The sequence below is a fragment of the Saccopteryx bilineata genome, chromosome 1 (genome assembly GCF_036850765.1).
Source record: "Saccopteryx bilineata isolate mSacBil1 chromosome 1, mSacBil1_pri_phased_curated, whole genome shotgun sequence".
In the NCBI taxonomy this organism is placed as follows: domain Eukaryota; kingdom Metazoa; phylum Chordata; class Mammalia; order Chiroptera; family Emballonuridae; genus Saccopteryx; species Saccopteryx bilineata.
The window spans coordinates 354592721-354608462 of record NC_089490.1 but is presented as its reverse complement, the minus strand read 5'-3'; the positions used below and the strand labels follow the sequence as shown (position 1 = coordinate 354608462).

The window sequence follows — 15742 nt, the reverse complement described above, 5'->3', positions numbered from 1 at the left end:
AGGGTCCAAGACTCTCTACAGGGGGAATACCGTGGCTCCTGATCAGCTCTTTAAAATTGTTTTCAGAGACAAAGGTATGTTCTTGGAATCTCCTCTGGGATGGAACAGCCTCAATCACAGGGGAAATCAATTTTTAGAAAGAGCCAAAGTCAGTCAGAGTTCTTTAGAGAAACAGAACTAATTGGAAGTACATGTATGTGGTTCAATAACAAGACAGCTTAGCTAAGTGATCTTAGCCAGGTCCTGCCCAGAATGTGCTGCTTGGAAGATGTTCTTAATTTACAGAGAGAGAGAGAACAGGTAATCCCTGTCTGTGTTTAAGCCCCAATGGGAACCCCTTTGCTAAACTGGAGCGGTTTCCGAATACCTCTTATCCCATTTCCAAACCTTCACCACACTCAACAAGTCCTGTCCCACCCTGCTTGTTTCTCAGATAATGGCCTGACCATATAATTTACCAAGAAGACTGATGTAACAAGTAATGAACCCGCTTGATTTGCTGTCCCTCCACAAGTTCTTTTACGCATGCCTGAACTCGTTCCCATTTCCTTTCCTCTGAGCTGCTTCCTACTGCTGGGTTCTTAATGTCTGCTCTTCATGTCTGCTCCAAAATCTGGGCTTTGCTCCAATACTGGTCCCCTTGCTCCTATACTTTTCATCTCCCCCTTACTAATTAATGTCTTTCCCCTAAATGTATTAACATATGCAAGCCTCTTCTCTGTTTAGAAACCAACAAACCTCCGTCAAACCTCTGACACCTTCCAGTTACCACTGTATGTTTCAGCTTTTCTTTCCATGAAAGCGTCATACAGTGTTGGCTGTACTTGCCCTCTCTACCTCCTGTCATTCACTCCTTCTTTAGCCTCTAGCTACTAGACTTCTGATCTCAGTTCTCCATTGATATTTTAATGGCAAAAACTGAGCCCTCTCCCGACTGGTGGTACAGCAAGCAGTAGATAGAATGTCAACCCAGAGTGCTGAGGTTGCTGGCTTGATCCTGGGGTTGCCAGCTCAAGCCCAAGGTCACCAGTTTAATTCCGTTCAAAGCATGTATAAGAAGCAATTAGTGGGATGCACAATTAAGTGGACTAATGAGTTAATTCTTTTCTCTCTCTTCTTCTCTCAAAAACAAACAAATGAACAAACAAACAAACACATCACTTTGGGGGTAAGACTTGAGTTTTTAAGAGGTCTTGAATCAAACATAATGCACTTCCGCTCTACAATCCCACCAGCGACCACAGCTTCCCCACCTGCATGAGCTGCCTAATAGCTCTGACTCCAGAGAAGGCTTCTGTCTTCTTCAGGTCCACACCCTACCTGGCTGCAGCAATGAATGTGGCCCCAGCTAAATACTCTGGATTAAATACACTTGAGTTCAAATAATGGCTTCCAATTTATAATGCATAACTGTTATCAAGTTACTTAAGTTTTCTGTTCCTTCATTTTCTCATCCGTACAATGGGTGTACAATAATATTGCTTATTTCTTAACATTGCTAGAAGAATCAATTGTTATGATATGTAAGATACTTGGAACATAGTAAGTATTTGACAACATTTAGTGGTGTTGATAATATCAATGATGATGCTGGCTGATCAATGCCAGTAGGGGCAACTATCTGGCTGCAATAATTGAAGAACAAGATTTAGAGGATATCTACTAATTCTTAACCAGACTTTCAACCAATCCTTCTTTATTTAGCTCCACTCCACATCTCTGCCTTTGAAGGAACTCAGTGCCTTCAATTCCTACGACTTTGTAGGTCCTGACAGGAAAATTAGTTTGCTTCTTAGAGGCTTTCTCTCTGTAGGATCTCACTTTTAATATATAGGGACTTCACTCTATCCATGCACCATTCAATTTGACAGCCACCAGTCACACATGGCTATTAAGCCATTGAAACATGATTGACTAGTGATATACATGTTGAACTGATCATATTTTGGGTATATTGAGTTAAATATATTATTAATGTCACCTGTTTATGTTTTCTTAGGGCTACTAGAAAATTTTAAATTACACATGTGACTGGCAATAAATTTCTATTGGATAATGTTGCATCTTACAAAATTTTTATATTTCTTGTCTGCTGTCATGTGTTCTGCCATTCTCTTTAGTTTTGTAATTGATACACTTCATATCTTTTTTTTTTTTTTTTTTTTACAGAGACAGAGAGAGTCAGAGAGAGGGGTAGATAGGGACAGACAGACAGGAATGGAGAGAGATGAGAAGCATCAATCATCAGTTTTTCGTTGTGACACCTTAGTTGTTCATTGATTGCTTTCTCATATGTGCCTTGACCGTGGGCCTTCAGCAGACCGAGTAACCCCTTGCTCGAGCCAGCGACCTTGGGTTCAAGCTGGTGAGCTTTGCTCAAACCAGATGAGCCCGCGCTTAAGCTGGCAACCTCGGGGTCTCGAACCTGGGTCTTCTGCATCCTGGTCCGACGCTCTATCCACTGCGCCACCGCCTGGTCAGGCCACTTCATATCTTGATTTTCATTTTGTGCGGTGGTTGAGGAAATCAAAGATAAATGGCTGTGTTCTATCTGCTATGTTTAACTGGAAGTTATATCCAAGCTCCTTACAACTTAGCTCCTGCTTACACTTGTAGTCTTATCACTTTATGCCCTGTCACCAACCCTATGGCCCAGCCAAAATGGATTATTAATGTCAGTTTTTGGAACACACCAGGAAGCTTCAAGCTTTCACGCTTTTGCTGTCTTTGAATCCTTTACCTGGAATACCTTTCCAATTTCTCCCACTTGTCTGCCTAGTAACTTATTCTTCAAAAACTCAATCTTCAATAACTCATTCAAATTTCACCTACTTTCAGGAGCTTTTCCTGACTCCTCCCCCTTTCAGGTGAGCTGACTGCTCCAGAGTCCAAAACATTTCCTGCATTTTCTTGTTGAGGTAGTTGTTTGTCCCGTAATGGATACCATTATGGGACATTATGGATCAGACCCTGCAGTGCCATTTCAGGGTTTGATGAATGGTAAGAACTAAAAGAACGGTTATCAAATAGATCAATAAAGGCAGTAAGGAAGAACCATGGGGAAAGGAGAAGCTGACTAAAAATGTTCCACAAGGCTAGTACTTTTCATCTGTTCTTCAGAGACATTTTTAATGAGTGGAGATGGCTTTAAGAATTTTCCATGCAGAGGGAACAGGACAAACAAAGCAAGGAATATGCTGGGGAAAGAGCAAGTGATCTAGTTTGATGGAGTGTTGATAAGACCAGATCATGGGGGCACTGAGGTCATAGAAAGGAGTCTGACAGTTGTTCTGAGGATAGAGTAGCTGAGACGTTTTAAGCTGTGGAGAGAGATCATTAAACCTGCTTTAAAGCATTATCCCCTTTGGCTGCAGAGGAGAATGGATGCAAAAGGCATGACGGTGGGGGGAGGGGGGGACTGGAAGATTGCGAGTTGGCTGAAGCAGTGAGGAAATTGACGGTGTTGTTTGGGGTGGGTAGTAAGCAATGGTGGTCAGCGGGGGTAGAGCCGAGGGCAGAGTGTCGGATATTCAGGCAGGGGATGTACAGGTACCGGTGGGGTGGGAGGGGAAGCCTGTGCAGACGCGGGTGCGCAGGGACACCCACAGCTCCGCGGAAGGGGCGGCTCAGCCTCGCGCGCCGAGAGGGAGGCGCGGGCGCACTTGTCCCTCGCGCGTCGCCGTCAGCGCAGCCCACGGTTTGTTCCGAGGAGGCCGCCGGCGCTGTGGTTCCGGTTCCGGTTCGCATCTGCATCTGTGACGAAGACGAGCGGTCATGGCGTACTCCACCGTGCAGCGGGTGGCCCTGGCCTCGGGACTCATCCTGGCTGTGTCGCTGCTGCTACCCAAGGTCTTCCTGTCCCGCGGAAAGCGACAGGAGCCGCCACCGGCGCCCGCAGGTGAGCACGACTAGGGAGAGCGCTGTTCCAGGGAGGGGTGACTCCGGGGGTCTCCGGTCCTCACCTACACATCCGCAAACCCGGCTAGAGAAGGCAGACCTGATGGCGTTTGGGAGGTGCCAGGCCCCAGGGTTATCTTGGCATCAGCGCGCAGCGGCCCCTTGGCCCTCCTGAAGCTCGAGGGCCAGGAGCGCACGAGCCTGGGCGCCCAGCGGTTTGCACACCTGGGGCCTGCACGCCGGGGGCCCGCAGCCCCTCCCCGCCTTGGCTTAGCTCATTCATGTGGTTTGTGTTAGGGCGGCTTTCTCTTGGGATGTCGGTCTGGGGAGTCCCGTGTGTTTTCTGTTGTGCTTTTATATGTAATAAAGTTAATTGGAATTGGTGTTGTTAACTTGATGGGTACTCACTGCTTCGGGCTCTTTTTGTGACTTTTAAAATATGCAGGTATCCCTCGTAGGTAGTGCGGTTCGCATCCAGACCACCCTAATAACGCGAGTATCGGAATAAAAGGGGGTAGTAATCTTATTGCTGGTGGAGGGTCTTGTTGCAGTTTGTTTTTTTTAAAAAAAAAAGAAAAAGCAACACCTGTGAAACGCAATAAAGCGAGTTATGCTTGTGACTTGAAGATTTTAATCCAGATGTTAATTACTGGGATGAACAAATCACTACGGTCCCCTTACTTAAAAATTTATTTGCTAATCCTTTTTAATTGGCATGATGTATGTGGTGTTTAAAAATCCACCCTCTTGGTTGCATTCTGGGGCTTTTACATAATGAATGAGTGTCAAGGTGGATGCCAAAGACTGGGAGAGTGAACTCGAACAATTCTCCACAGGAAATAAAGTTTCTATGTAACGGTCTCCTGTAAATTATCTCTTTAACATATTTGAGAGGTGTCTTTATAGTCTCCAAACAGCCTGACCAGGTGGTGGCGCAGTGGATAGAGCGTCGGACTGGGATGCGGAAGGACCCAGGTTCGAGACCCTGAGCTCGCCAGCTTGAGCGCGGGCTCATCTGGCTTGAGCAAAGAGCTCACCAGCCTGGACCCAAGGTCGATGGCTCCAGCAGGGGGGTTACTTGGTTTGCTGAAGGCCCCCGGTCAAGGCACATGTGAGAAAGCAATCAATGAACAACTAAGAAGTCACAACGCAAAAAAAAAAGATTTTCCTTCCTATAGTCTCCAAACACTTCCACTAATGTTCATCCTGTTGATTGTTGGACAGCTCCTTTTAAACTGAAATCCTCTTCCCTCTAGTTTGAGTACCCTGGCTTGTAGTTTCACCCTCTTGCACATTATAGATTATAAATACAAATATAGACTTTGACTTGCAAATAAACCTTTGACTTGCAAAGCAATTTCCCTGGAAGAGACTCCTAAAAAAAATCTTGACATGTTTATTCTTATTTTTTTCTTTGTTGTATTACAAAATCCCAAAGGTTGTAGTAACTTGTCTAATGACATTGTCTGCCTTGAAGAAGAGTAAATTCATGATGACCTGAAGCAGTAATAATTCTTCTAAAACAGTGTTTTACTGAATTGAATACTCATTGCGTTGATTATATTGAATATGAGTGAGAGACACTTAGGAATGTTGTCGAGTATAGAATAGGGATTAGACATGGCTCTTTCCCTCGATAACTCCAGTGCTGGTATTCAGTGTTTTCTTAGAATTTTTGCCTTTTCTGTTCTCTTTATTTCTGAAGTGTTCATCCTTCAGCTTCCTTATCGTTTAAGTTTCAGTTCATTTGTAACCTCCTCAGAGAGACTTTCCCTAAGGACCCTAGCTAAAATAATTCTTTCCACTCCCATCATTTCCTATTCTGTAATGTTTTCTTTTCTTTTTTCTTTCTTTCTTTTTTTTCTTTGACAGAAAGATAAAGGGACTGATAGGGACAAACAGACTGGAAAGGAGAGAGATTGGAAGCATCAGTTCTTTGTTGTGGCATGTTAGTTGTTCATTGATTGCTTGACCGGGGTGGGGGGGTTGGCAGAGACTACAGCAGAGTGAGTGACCCCTTGCTCAAGCCAGTGTCCTTGAGCTTCAAGCCAGCGACCTTTGGGCTCAAGCCAGTGACCATGGGGTCATGACTATAATCCCACACTCAAGCTGGTGAGCTCAGGCTCAAGCTGGCAACCTTGGAGTTTCGAACTGGGTCCTCCATGTCACAGTCTGATGCTCTATCCACTGTGCCACCCCCTGGTCAGACCATTTTATTTTCTTTATTGCAGGGATAACTAGATGATATGAAATTTTCTTGTTTACTCATTTTTTTTATCCTACTTTCTAGAATGTAAGCTCCATGAGGGCAGAGACTTTATCTTGTTTACCACTGTTTCTTTAGCACCTGGCTAAAATAAGTTAATAAATACTTTTAAATGAATATTTTAAGATTATGAAACTACTAAATTGTCATTTCTCTTTTTGCATTGATAACTGGAGTAGTATAATCTGGACAAAAATTTATTTTGAATGACATATTTCTAACTGAAATTTGCTAACTAAAATCCCTGCTTTGGTACACTGACATTTAAAAACAATGACTCCTAACCATTTGGGGGTTACATGGCTCTTTGAGAATCTGATGAAAGTTATGGATTTTCTCCCTAGAAAAATGCACATACTTTTTATATGTACTCATTGATTCTCTGAATGAGTATCAATTCAGAGAATTTATAGCCCCTAGAAACCCCTGCTCTGAAGAAAGGGGCAGCCTCAATTACTTGAAAATTCCTAAGATTTGTGTCATTGTAGCTTCCATTTCTACCCATTGGAGTATGTGGGGGGGGGAGCACAGTCCCTTTTCCAAATGATGGCTATTTAGATAGTATTTTAGCAAATATTTAAGATGTATTCTTTCACATAGAATACATACAGTGTATAGATACTGTGAATTCCAAGGAAAAATAAAATCTCTCCTTGAGGAACCTACAGCTTATAGAGGAAAACAGACAACAAATAAATGCAAAAAAGTTTCAGTTAACGTCCTGAAGTCCTTGCAGGGAATGGTGGAGGCATGGTTAGGATGGTCAGTTTTATTGGCCCTGGCCGGTTGGCTCAGTGGTAGAGCGTCGGCCTGGCGTGCAGAAGTCCGGGTTCGATTCCCGGCCAGGGCACACAGGAGAAGCGCCCATCTGCTTCTCCACCCCTCCCCCTCTCCTTCCTCTCTGTCTCTCTCTTCCCCTCCGGCAGCGAGGCTCCATTGGAGCAAAGATGGCCGGTCGCTGGGAATGGCTCCTTGGCCTCTGCCCCAGACGCTAGAGTGGCTCTGGTCGCGACAGAGCGACGCCCCGCCCCGGAGAGGCAGAGCATCGCCCCCTGGTGGGCGTGCCGGGTGGATCCCGGTCGGGCGCATGCGGGAGTCTGTCTCCCCGTTTCCAGATTCAGAAAAATACAAAAAAAAAAGAATGGTCAGTTTTATTAGGGGCAAGAAAGTCATCGTAGAGAAGAATATGGTTTTTCTAACCATTTTGTTTTGTTTTGAGATACAGTTCACATACCATACAATTTACCCATTTAAAGTGTATGATTTTGTGGGTTTTGGTGTATTCAGAGTTGTGCAACTATCACCACAATAAATTTTAGGTCATTTCATCCTGCCCAAATAAATCCCATAATCTTATCATCACTCTGTAACATCCTCCCCCGCCCCTACTCCCTTTCAGCCCTAGGGCAACCACTAATCTACTTTCTAACTCTTTCGATTTTTCTATTCTGGACATTGCATGTAAATGGAATCATGCAATATATGATCTTTTGTAATTGGCTTCTTTCACTTAGCATAGTGTTTTCATGGTTTGCATGTTGTAGCATGTATCAGTACTTTGTTTCTTTTTATGGCTGAGTAATATTCCTTTGTGTGGATATACCACATTTTAGTTGTCATTTTATCATCAGTTGATGGACATTTGGATCATTTCTATTTCTGATTATTATGAATAATGTTGCTCTTAACTTTTGTGTACAGTGATGTTTTCATTTCTCTTGGGTAATGTGCATGTTTTAGTGTGGTTAGTACTAATAGTGGAATTTCAGGGTCATGTGATTTATTACTCTATGTTTAACTTTTTGAGGAACTGCAAGATTATTTTCTAAAGCAGCTGCACTGTTTTACATTCCCACCAGCAATATGAGTGTCCCACTTTCTCCACATCTTGCCTACACTTGTTATTATTTGCCTTTTTTATTGTAGCCATCCTAGTGGGTGTGAAGTGGAATCTTATTGTGATTTTAGTTGCATTCCCTGATGGCTAATGACACTGAGCATCTTTTCATGTGTTTATTCACTATGTATATCTTTGGAGAAATTTCTATTCAGATCTTTTGCCCATTTTTAAATTGGGTTACTTTTTATTATTGAGTTTTAAGAGTTTGCTATTTTAGGAACAAGTCCATTTTCAGATACATTATTTACAATTATATTCTCATTGAGTGGGTTGTCTTCATTTTCTTAATGGTTTAGTTTTAAGGAGAAAAGTTTTTGATTTTGATGAAGCACAGTTTATTTTTTTTCTTTTGTTGGTTCTGTTTTTGGTGTCATACTTAAAAAAAATTGCCAAATCCAAGGTCATGAAGATTTATGCCTATTTTTCAAGTTTTATAGTATTTGCACTTATATTTAGTTTTTAAATTTATTTTTAGTTACATTTTGTATACAGTGTTAAGTAGAAGTCCAGTATCATGTGGATATGCAGTTAGTTGTCCCAACACTATTTGTTGAAAAACTATTCTTTTTACATTGAATTGTTTTGATGGCCTTGTCGAAAATCATTTGAATATAAGTGTGAGAATTATTTCTGGACTCTCAATTCTGTTCCATTGATATAGATATATAGATATAGATATAATGCATATATATTGACATGTATGTATATATATTGATATGTATAGACATAATGTACATATGTTGATATGTGTATATATATAGATATATATGTATAAATTGACATATGTATATATATAGATATGTGTGTGTATAGCCAATACCACAGTCTTGATTACTGTAACTTTGTAGAAAGTTTTGAGATTGTGAATTATAAGTCCTCTAGCTTTGTTCTCTTTCAAGATTGATTTCTGAGTCCTATGACCCAGCATTTTCATATAAATTGTAGAATCAGCTTGTCAATTTCTGCAAAAAAAAAAAATCCATTTGGGATTTTGATAGATTGTACTGAGTCTATACATCAATTTGGGAAGTGCTGCCATCTTGACAATATTAAAATCTTTCAATCAATATTAACACAATATTTCTTTTTATTTATTTATGTCTTCATTTCTTTCAAAGAAGCTTATAATTTTTAGTGTATAAGTCTTATTTTGTTAAATATACTTCTGAGTATTTTACCTTTTGATGTTATTGTAAATTAGTTACTAATTTTATTTTCAGTGTTTACTACTGCATAGAAATACAATTAACTTTTGTGTATTAATACTATATCCTGCAACCTTACTGAATAATTAGCTTTAATATACAATCATGTCATCTACAAATATAGATTTACTCTTCTTTCCAATATGCATACCTTTTATTTCTTTTTCTTGCCTGACTGCACAGGCTAGAACCTCTAGTACAATATTGAATAGAAGTAGTGAGAGTGAACCAGTTTGTCTTTTTATTGATCTTAAGAAGAAAGCTATTAGCCCTGGCCTGTTGGCTTAGCAGTAGAGTATTGGCTGGCATGTAGAATTCCTAGGTTCGATTCCTGGTCAGGGCACATAGGAGAAGTGACCGGTGTGCCTTGATCTGCTTCTCCACCCCTCCCCCTTCTGTCTCTCTCTCTCTCTCTCTTTCTCTCTTTCTCTCTTTCTTCCCCTCCTGCAGCCATAACTTGGATGGTTTGAGCAAGTTGGCCTTGGGTGCTGATGATGGCTCCTTGATCTCACCTCAGGCACTAAAATAGCTCAGTTGCCAAGCAATGAAGCAGCAATCCCAAGTGGGTAGAGCATCACCCCATAGGGGACTTGCTGAGTAGATCCTGGTCTGGGCGCATGCAGGAGTCTGCCTCTGCCTCCCTGCCTCTCACTTAATTTAAAAAAAAAAAGAAGAAAGCTTTTGATATACTGTGTTCTTAGGTAGGAAAAATTAACATCATTATAATGTTCATACTACCCAAAGCAATCTACAGATTCAATGCAATTCCTATTAAAATACCAATGACATATCTTACAGATTTAGAACACATATTCCAAAAATTTATATGGAATCACAAGAGACCCTGAATAACCTCAGTAATCATAGGAAAGAGAAACAAAGTTGGAGGTATCACACTACCGGATATCAAACTATACTACAAGGCCATAGTAATCAAACCATCATAGTATTGGCCCAGGAATAAGCATATAGATTAATGAAACAGAAGAGAGAGCACAGAAATTAACCCACGCCTTTATCATCAATTAATATTTGACAAAGGTGGCAAGAACATACAATGGAGTAACGACAGTCTCTTCAATAAATGGTGTTGGGAAAATTAGACATATACATGCAAAAAATGAAACAACCACCAATTTACACCATAAACAGAATAAACTCAAAACAGATTAAAGAAATAAGTTTCAAAACCATAAAAATCCTTGAAAATAAAACATAGGCAGTAAAATTTCAGACATTTCTCGTAGCAGTGTTTTTGCCAGTATATCTCCTTGGGCAAGGGAAACACAGGGAAAAATAAACAAATGGGACTACAGCAAACTGAAAAGCTTTTGCACAGCAAGAGAAACCATCAACAAAATGAAAACGGAACACACTGAATGCAAGAACATATTTACCAATGATACATCAGAAAAGAGATTAATTTGAAAATATATAAAAAAAAACTTATATTACTCAACACCAAGAACACAAACAGCCCAATTAAAAAATGAGCAAAGGACCTGAACAGACACTTCTCCAAAGAGGACATACAGATGGCCAATAGACACATGAAAAAATTCTTAACATCACTAATCATTAGAGAGATGCAGATTAAAACCACAATGAGATATCATCTCACCCTCATGCACTGTTGGTGAAAATGCAGACTGGTCCAGCCACTGTGGAGAACAGTATGGAGATCCCTTAAAAAATTAAAAATGGAACTACCTTATGACGCAGTCATCCCACTTCTGGAAATATATCCAGAGAAACCCAGAACACTAATTCAAAAGAATATATGCACCCCTATGTTCATTGCAGCGTTATTCACAATAGCCATGATCTGGAAACAGCACAAGAGCCCATCGGTAGATGAGTAGATAAAAAAAGCTGAGGTACATTTACACAGTGGAATACTACTTGGCTATATATAAAAAAGGGAAATCTTACTTTTTGTGACAGCATGAATGGACCTGGAGATACTTATACTAGATGAAATAAGCCAAGACAAGTACCACATGATCTCACTTATATATGGACTCTAATGAACAAAATAAACTGACAAAATAGAGACAGAGGCATGGATACATGGAACAGGCTGACCACTGTCAAAGGGAAGGGACTTTGGGGGCTAGATGAAAGAAGGTGAAGGGATTAGGCAAAAAAAAAAGTGTACATAATACACAGATGCAGACAGAGAAAGGGGACTGGGTGGTAGGTGGAGGTGGGCAAAGGGCAGGAGTGAGGACAGAAGGAGACTTCGCTTGGGGCGATGGGTGCGCAATGCAGTGTGAAGATGTTTTGTTCAGTTGTACAATTGAAACCTGTGTGGTTTTGTGAACCAATGTTGTCTCCAAAAAAGTACATGAAAAAAAAAAAGCTGTCATACCATTAAGTATGTTAGCTGTGGGGTCTTTTCTGTAGAAACCCTTTATTAGCTTGAGGAAGTTTCCTTCTATTCCTCATTTGTTGAGTGTTTTTATCATGAGGGATGTTGAATTATGTCAAATGCCTTTTCTATGTCAATTGAGATGATCATGGGGTTTTTGTCCTTTTTTTTTTTGATAGAATGTATTACATGATTGATTGTTGGATATTAAATCAACCTTGCATTTCTTGTCTAAATTGAGATGGTATCTCAAAGTGTTTTTATTATTCAGAATAAGAAGGGCATTCCAAGCAGAGGGAACACAGAGGGGGAAAATAACCCCAGCCCGGAGCCTTGAGATGACTTTAGAGTTGTAAAAGATGAGACCAGAGAAATTGGCAGTAGTCAAACTGAAGATTTTTTTTCTGTCATACTTTACAAATTTTATTCTAAAGGTAGAGGCTATCTAAGTTGGTAAGTAGAAGAGAGACATCTAGTCTGGTTTTAGAAAAGACACCTGGCAGCAGTATAGACTGCATTTCTTCACGGAGTAGATTGTTGCAATAAGCCAGTTGAGACATCACGAGCATCATTAAGCCAGTGCCATTGGGCTCATCAATTAGGATACTCCTGACAAGTGACAGAAGTCAACTTGAACTGTCTTAAGACAGAAAGGGGTTTTATCGTCTTGTATAATATGAATGAAAAGACCCCGGGTTAGAACTGGCCTCCAGTGTTGTTTAATCCAGAGATTCACAATCTCATCAGGGCTTCAGCTCTGATTTTTCTGTGTCCTTTTCACTTCTGGGTACCTTCTCAAGTTGGTTCTATCCTCTGACTGCTCTCCCATGGTAGCAACAAGGGTTACAACAGTTCCAGACATCACCTTCTCACATTCTACTTAGGAAGAGTGTGTCGTTTCTCTCTCTCTCTCTCTCTCTCTCTCTCTCTCTCTTTTAATTTTTTCTATTCATTTGAGAGAAAGAAGCATCAATTCATCCCACTTAGTTGTTTAATTTAGTTGTGCACTCATTGGCTGCTTCTCATATGTGCCCTGATAGGGGATCGAACCTGCACCCTTGGCATGTGGAGATGACGATCTATCCACTGAGCCACCTGGCCATGGCCAGTGTGTCTTTTCTTTTAAACCCTTCCTTCATTCCACCTCACTCTTACTCCCCAGTAGTTCCAGCTAATATCCACCCATCTTAAAGGCTTGAATTAAGTTACTTGCAGTGCTTGGGTAGAAAGAATATGCTGGTTAATTCTCTGAAGTAGAGAATGATTCCCAAAAGGCACCTAGCCATACTAGAGGAAGGAGAGGGAATGGAGCAGGGGAGGCTGTCAACAGTGGGTCAGAGGAGAGCAATTTTAAGAGACACTTTTAAATAGAAGTGGGAAGTGAGGGAGAGGGAGGCATATTGGATTATTCTCAGTTCACTGTTTAGGTGAATAAACAGATAGTGATGCCCTTCACCAAAATACGAAGGAAGAAAAAGTTGATTTAAGGGTAAGGATGGTGAGTTCAGGAATTTGAAGACAGTATTATGTCTCCTTCTTCAGTCTTTTATCTTATGTTGTCATCTCTAGCTCCCCCTTCCATTTATCATATGACATACATGATGACATAGTTGCACGTATCTAAACACAGCCCACTCAGAAGCAAATACCAGCAAGTTAAGCCAACTAGCTCACGGAAGAGCAGCCTGTTGCCTCTCCCCGCGCTCCTTTTTAGAATTCTACACTAAATGCATCCTGAGGACTGCTTTAGACTTTTGGCATTGTATTTACTGACCTTGCTGTGTATTAGAATACTAAGCTTTTATTTTTCAAGATTTTTGTCTTTTTTTGTACTGTTTACTTAATGTTTTGATACCACATATATTACTTTATAGTCTTCCCTGTTACATGTTTACATTTAGCCTCTTGAAGTTTTTTCAGTGTTCATTTTTCCATTCGATGTATTTATTTACCATTTTCTCTCAGCTATATGTCATTCTTGATTTTTTTTTTTAAATCTTGTTTAGGATATTTTCAAGTCTAAGCAAAAGGAGAGATAGTAGTAAATTGAGTCCATATCACTCTGCTTCAGCAACTATAGTTTTGTGTCAGAGTATCTCTACCTGCTCTCCCTACCCCACATGCAGTTATTTTGAAGCAGATATCAGACAATGGATCATTATATCCTTAAATATTTTAGTACAGGCCCTGGCCGGTTGGCTCAGCGGTAGAGCGTCGGCCTGGCGTGCGGGGGACCCAGGTTCGATTCCCGGTCACATAAGAGAAGCGCCCATCTGCTTCTCCACCCCCACCCCCTCCTTCCTCTCTGTCTCTCTCTTCCCCTCCCGCAGCCGAGGCTCCATTGGAGCAAAGATGGCCCGGGCGCTGGGGATGGTTCCTTGGCCTCTGCCCCAGGCGCTAGAGTAGCTCTGGTCGCGGCAGAGCGATGCCCTGGAGGGGCAGAGCATCGCCCCCTGGTGGGCGTGTCGGGTGGATCCTGGTCTCTCCCTGTTTCCAGCTTCAGAAAAATACAAAAAGAAAAAAAAATTTAGTACACATCTCTAAAAAACAAGAATTCTTTTTTTAAATGTTTATTTATTTATTTATTTATTTTTAAGTGGGAGGAGGAGAGATAGACAGACTCCCATATGCACCCTGACTGGGATCTACCCGCAACCCACATCTGAGGTCAATGCTCAAATTAACTGAGCTATCCTCAGTGCCTGAGGCTGATGCTTGGACCAACTGAGCTACTGGCTGTGAGAGGGGAAGAGGGAGAGAAGGGGGAGAGGGAGAGAAAGAGAAGCAGATGGTCGCTTCTCCTGTGTGCCCTGACGGGATCGAATCCAGGACGTCCACACGCCAGACTGGCGCTCTATCCACAGAGCCAACCGGCCAGGGTAAAAAATAAGAATTCTTTATAAAATATTGCCACAGAACCATTATTACACATGAATCAATAATTCCATAATGTCATTAAATATATCCAGTTGATATTCAAATTTCTCTCACCACCTCATGATATTTTTTCCAAATTTTATTCTTGATTATGATCAACATGTCTTCTTGATAGATCAAATTATTTTTTTAATGCATCATTCATTTGAAACTGCTGTCTACTCACTGAAACCTCTTGTAAAGAGTTATTCAACCAGTTGATCATTTGATTGCTTTCCTTACTCTGTTCTGTTTTAGACTGTGGTCTGCCTGCTTCCTCCCTTCCCTGTTCAGTCTGTTCTCAACAGAAGCCATATTGGTCTTGTCAAAGCCTGAGTTGCTACTGTCCTCTAAGCCCGCCAGTGGCTTCTGGCTCATTCAGAGTCTGTACATGACCTAAAAGGCCCTGCTTAATCCTCTTCACCATTACCTTCTACTTTTTCCACTTTCTCACTTTGCTTTGACTGTACTGGCCTGCTCCTTGCTGTTTTGTTAACGTGCCAGGCATGCTCCCACAACAGGGGCTGCATTTGCTGTTTCCTTTGCCTGAAAAGTCCTTTTTTAAATACCCATCTGCCTTTTCTCCATCTTCTTTAGGCTCTCACTTAGAAGGACATCTCTGAGTCTTCTCTGGTCCCTCTAGCTAAAATTTACCCTCCAACACATACTATCTCCTTTGCTTGCTCCATTTTTTTCTCCTTAGTATTTATAACTATCTTACTTATTTTCTTGTTTTTCACTTACAAGACAGGCTCCACAAGGGCTGAGGTTTTTGTTTTGCTCACTGATGCACCTCCAATTTTAGGGCAGGCCTGCACATACTAGACAATAAATACTTATTAATGAAAGAATGAGTAAATTGAATAAATTAATAAATCATCACTCTTAGGGATTATGGCTTCCTCTATTAGCATTTGTAAGCCATTACCTTTTTACTATTATTACTATATTCTTTATGGTTACATAAATTATTGTGTGTGCATGTGTGGACTATTATGAATCCAATAAATTATATTCATGAAGGGTTTTAAATGATGAGGGAAATTATAAACTCTATGTGAAAAGTAAAGGTATACTCACTATACATCAGTGGTAGTCAACCTGCTCCCTACCGCCCACTAGTGGGTGTTCCAGCTTTCATGGTGGGCGGTAGCGGAGCAACCAAAGTATAAATAAAAAGATAGATT

At 40.9% G+C, this 15742-nt stretch overlaps 1 protein-coding gene across 4 annotated transcripts in view; it reads left to right on the top strand.

Annotated features, from left to right (window-relative positions):
• Nucleotides 1-3723: 3723 nt before the first annotated feature.
• Nucleotides 3724-15742, top strand: part of RIC3 (RIC3 acetylcholine receptor chaperone) — a 51003-nt gene continuing 38984 nt past the window's right edge. For all 4 annotated transcript variants that reach the window (XM_066250886.1, XM_066250887.1, XM_066250885.1 and 1 more), the window contains exon 1: nt 3724-3898. In XM_066250886.1, the coding sequence (XP_066106983.1) occupies nt 3775-3898 (124 nt within the window). In that variant the 5' untranslated portion in view covers nt 3724-3774. The remainder of the gene's footprint in view (nt 3899-15742) is intronic.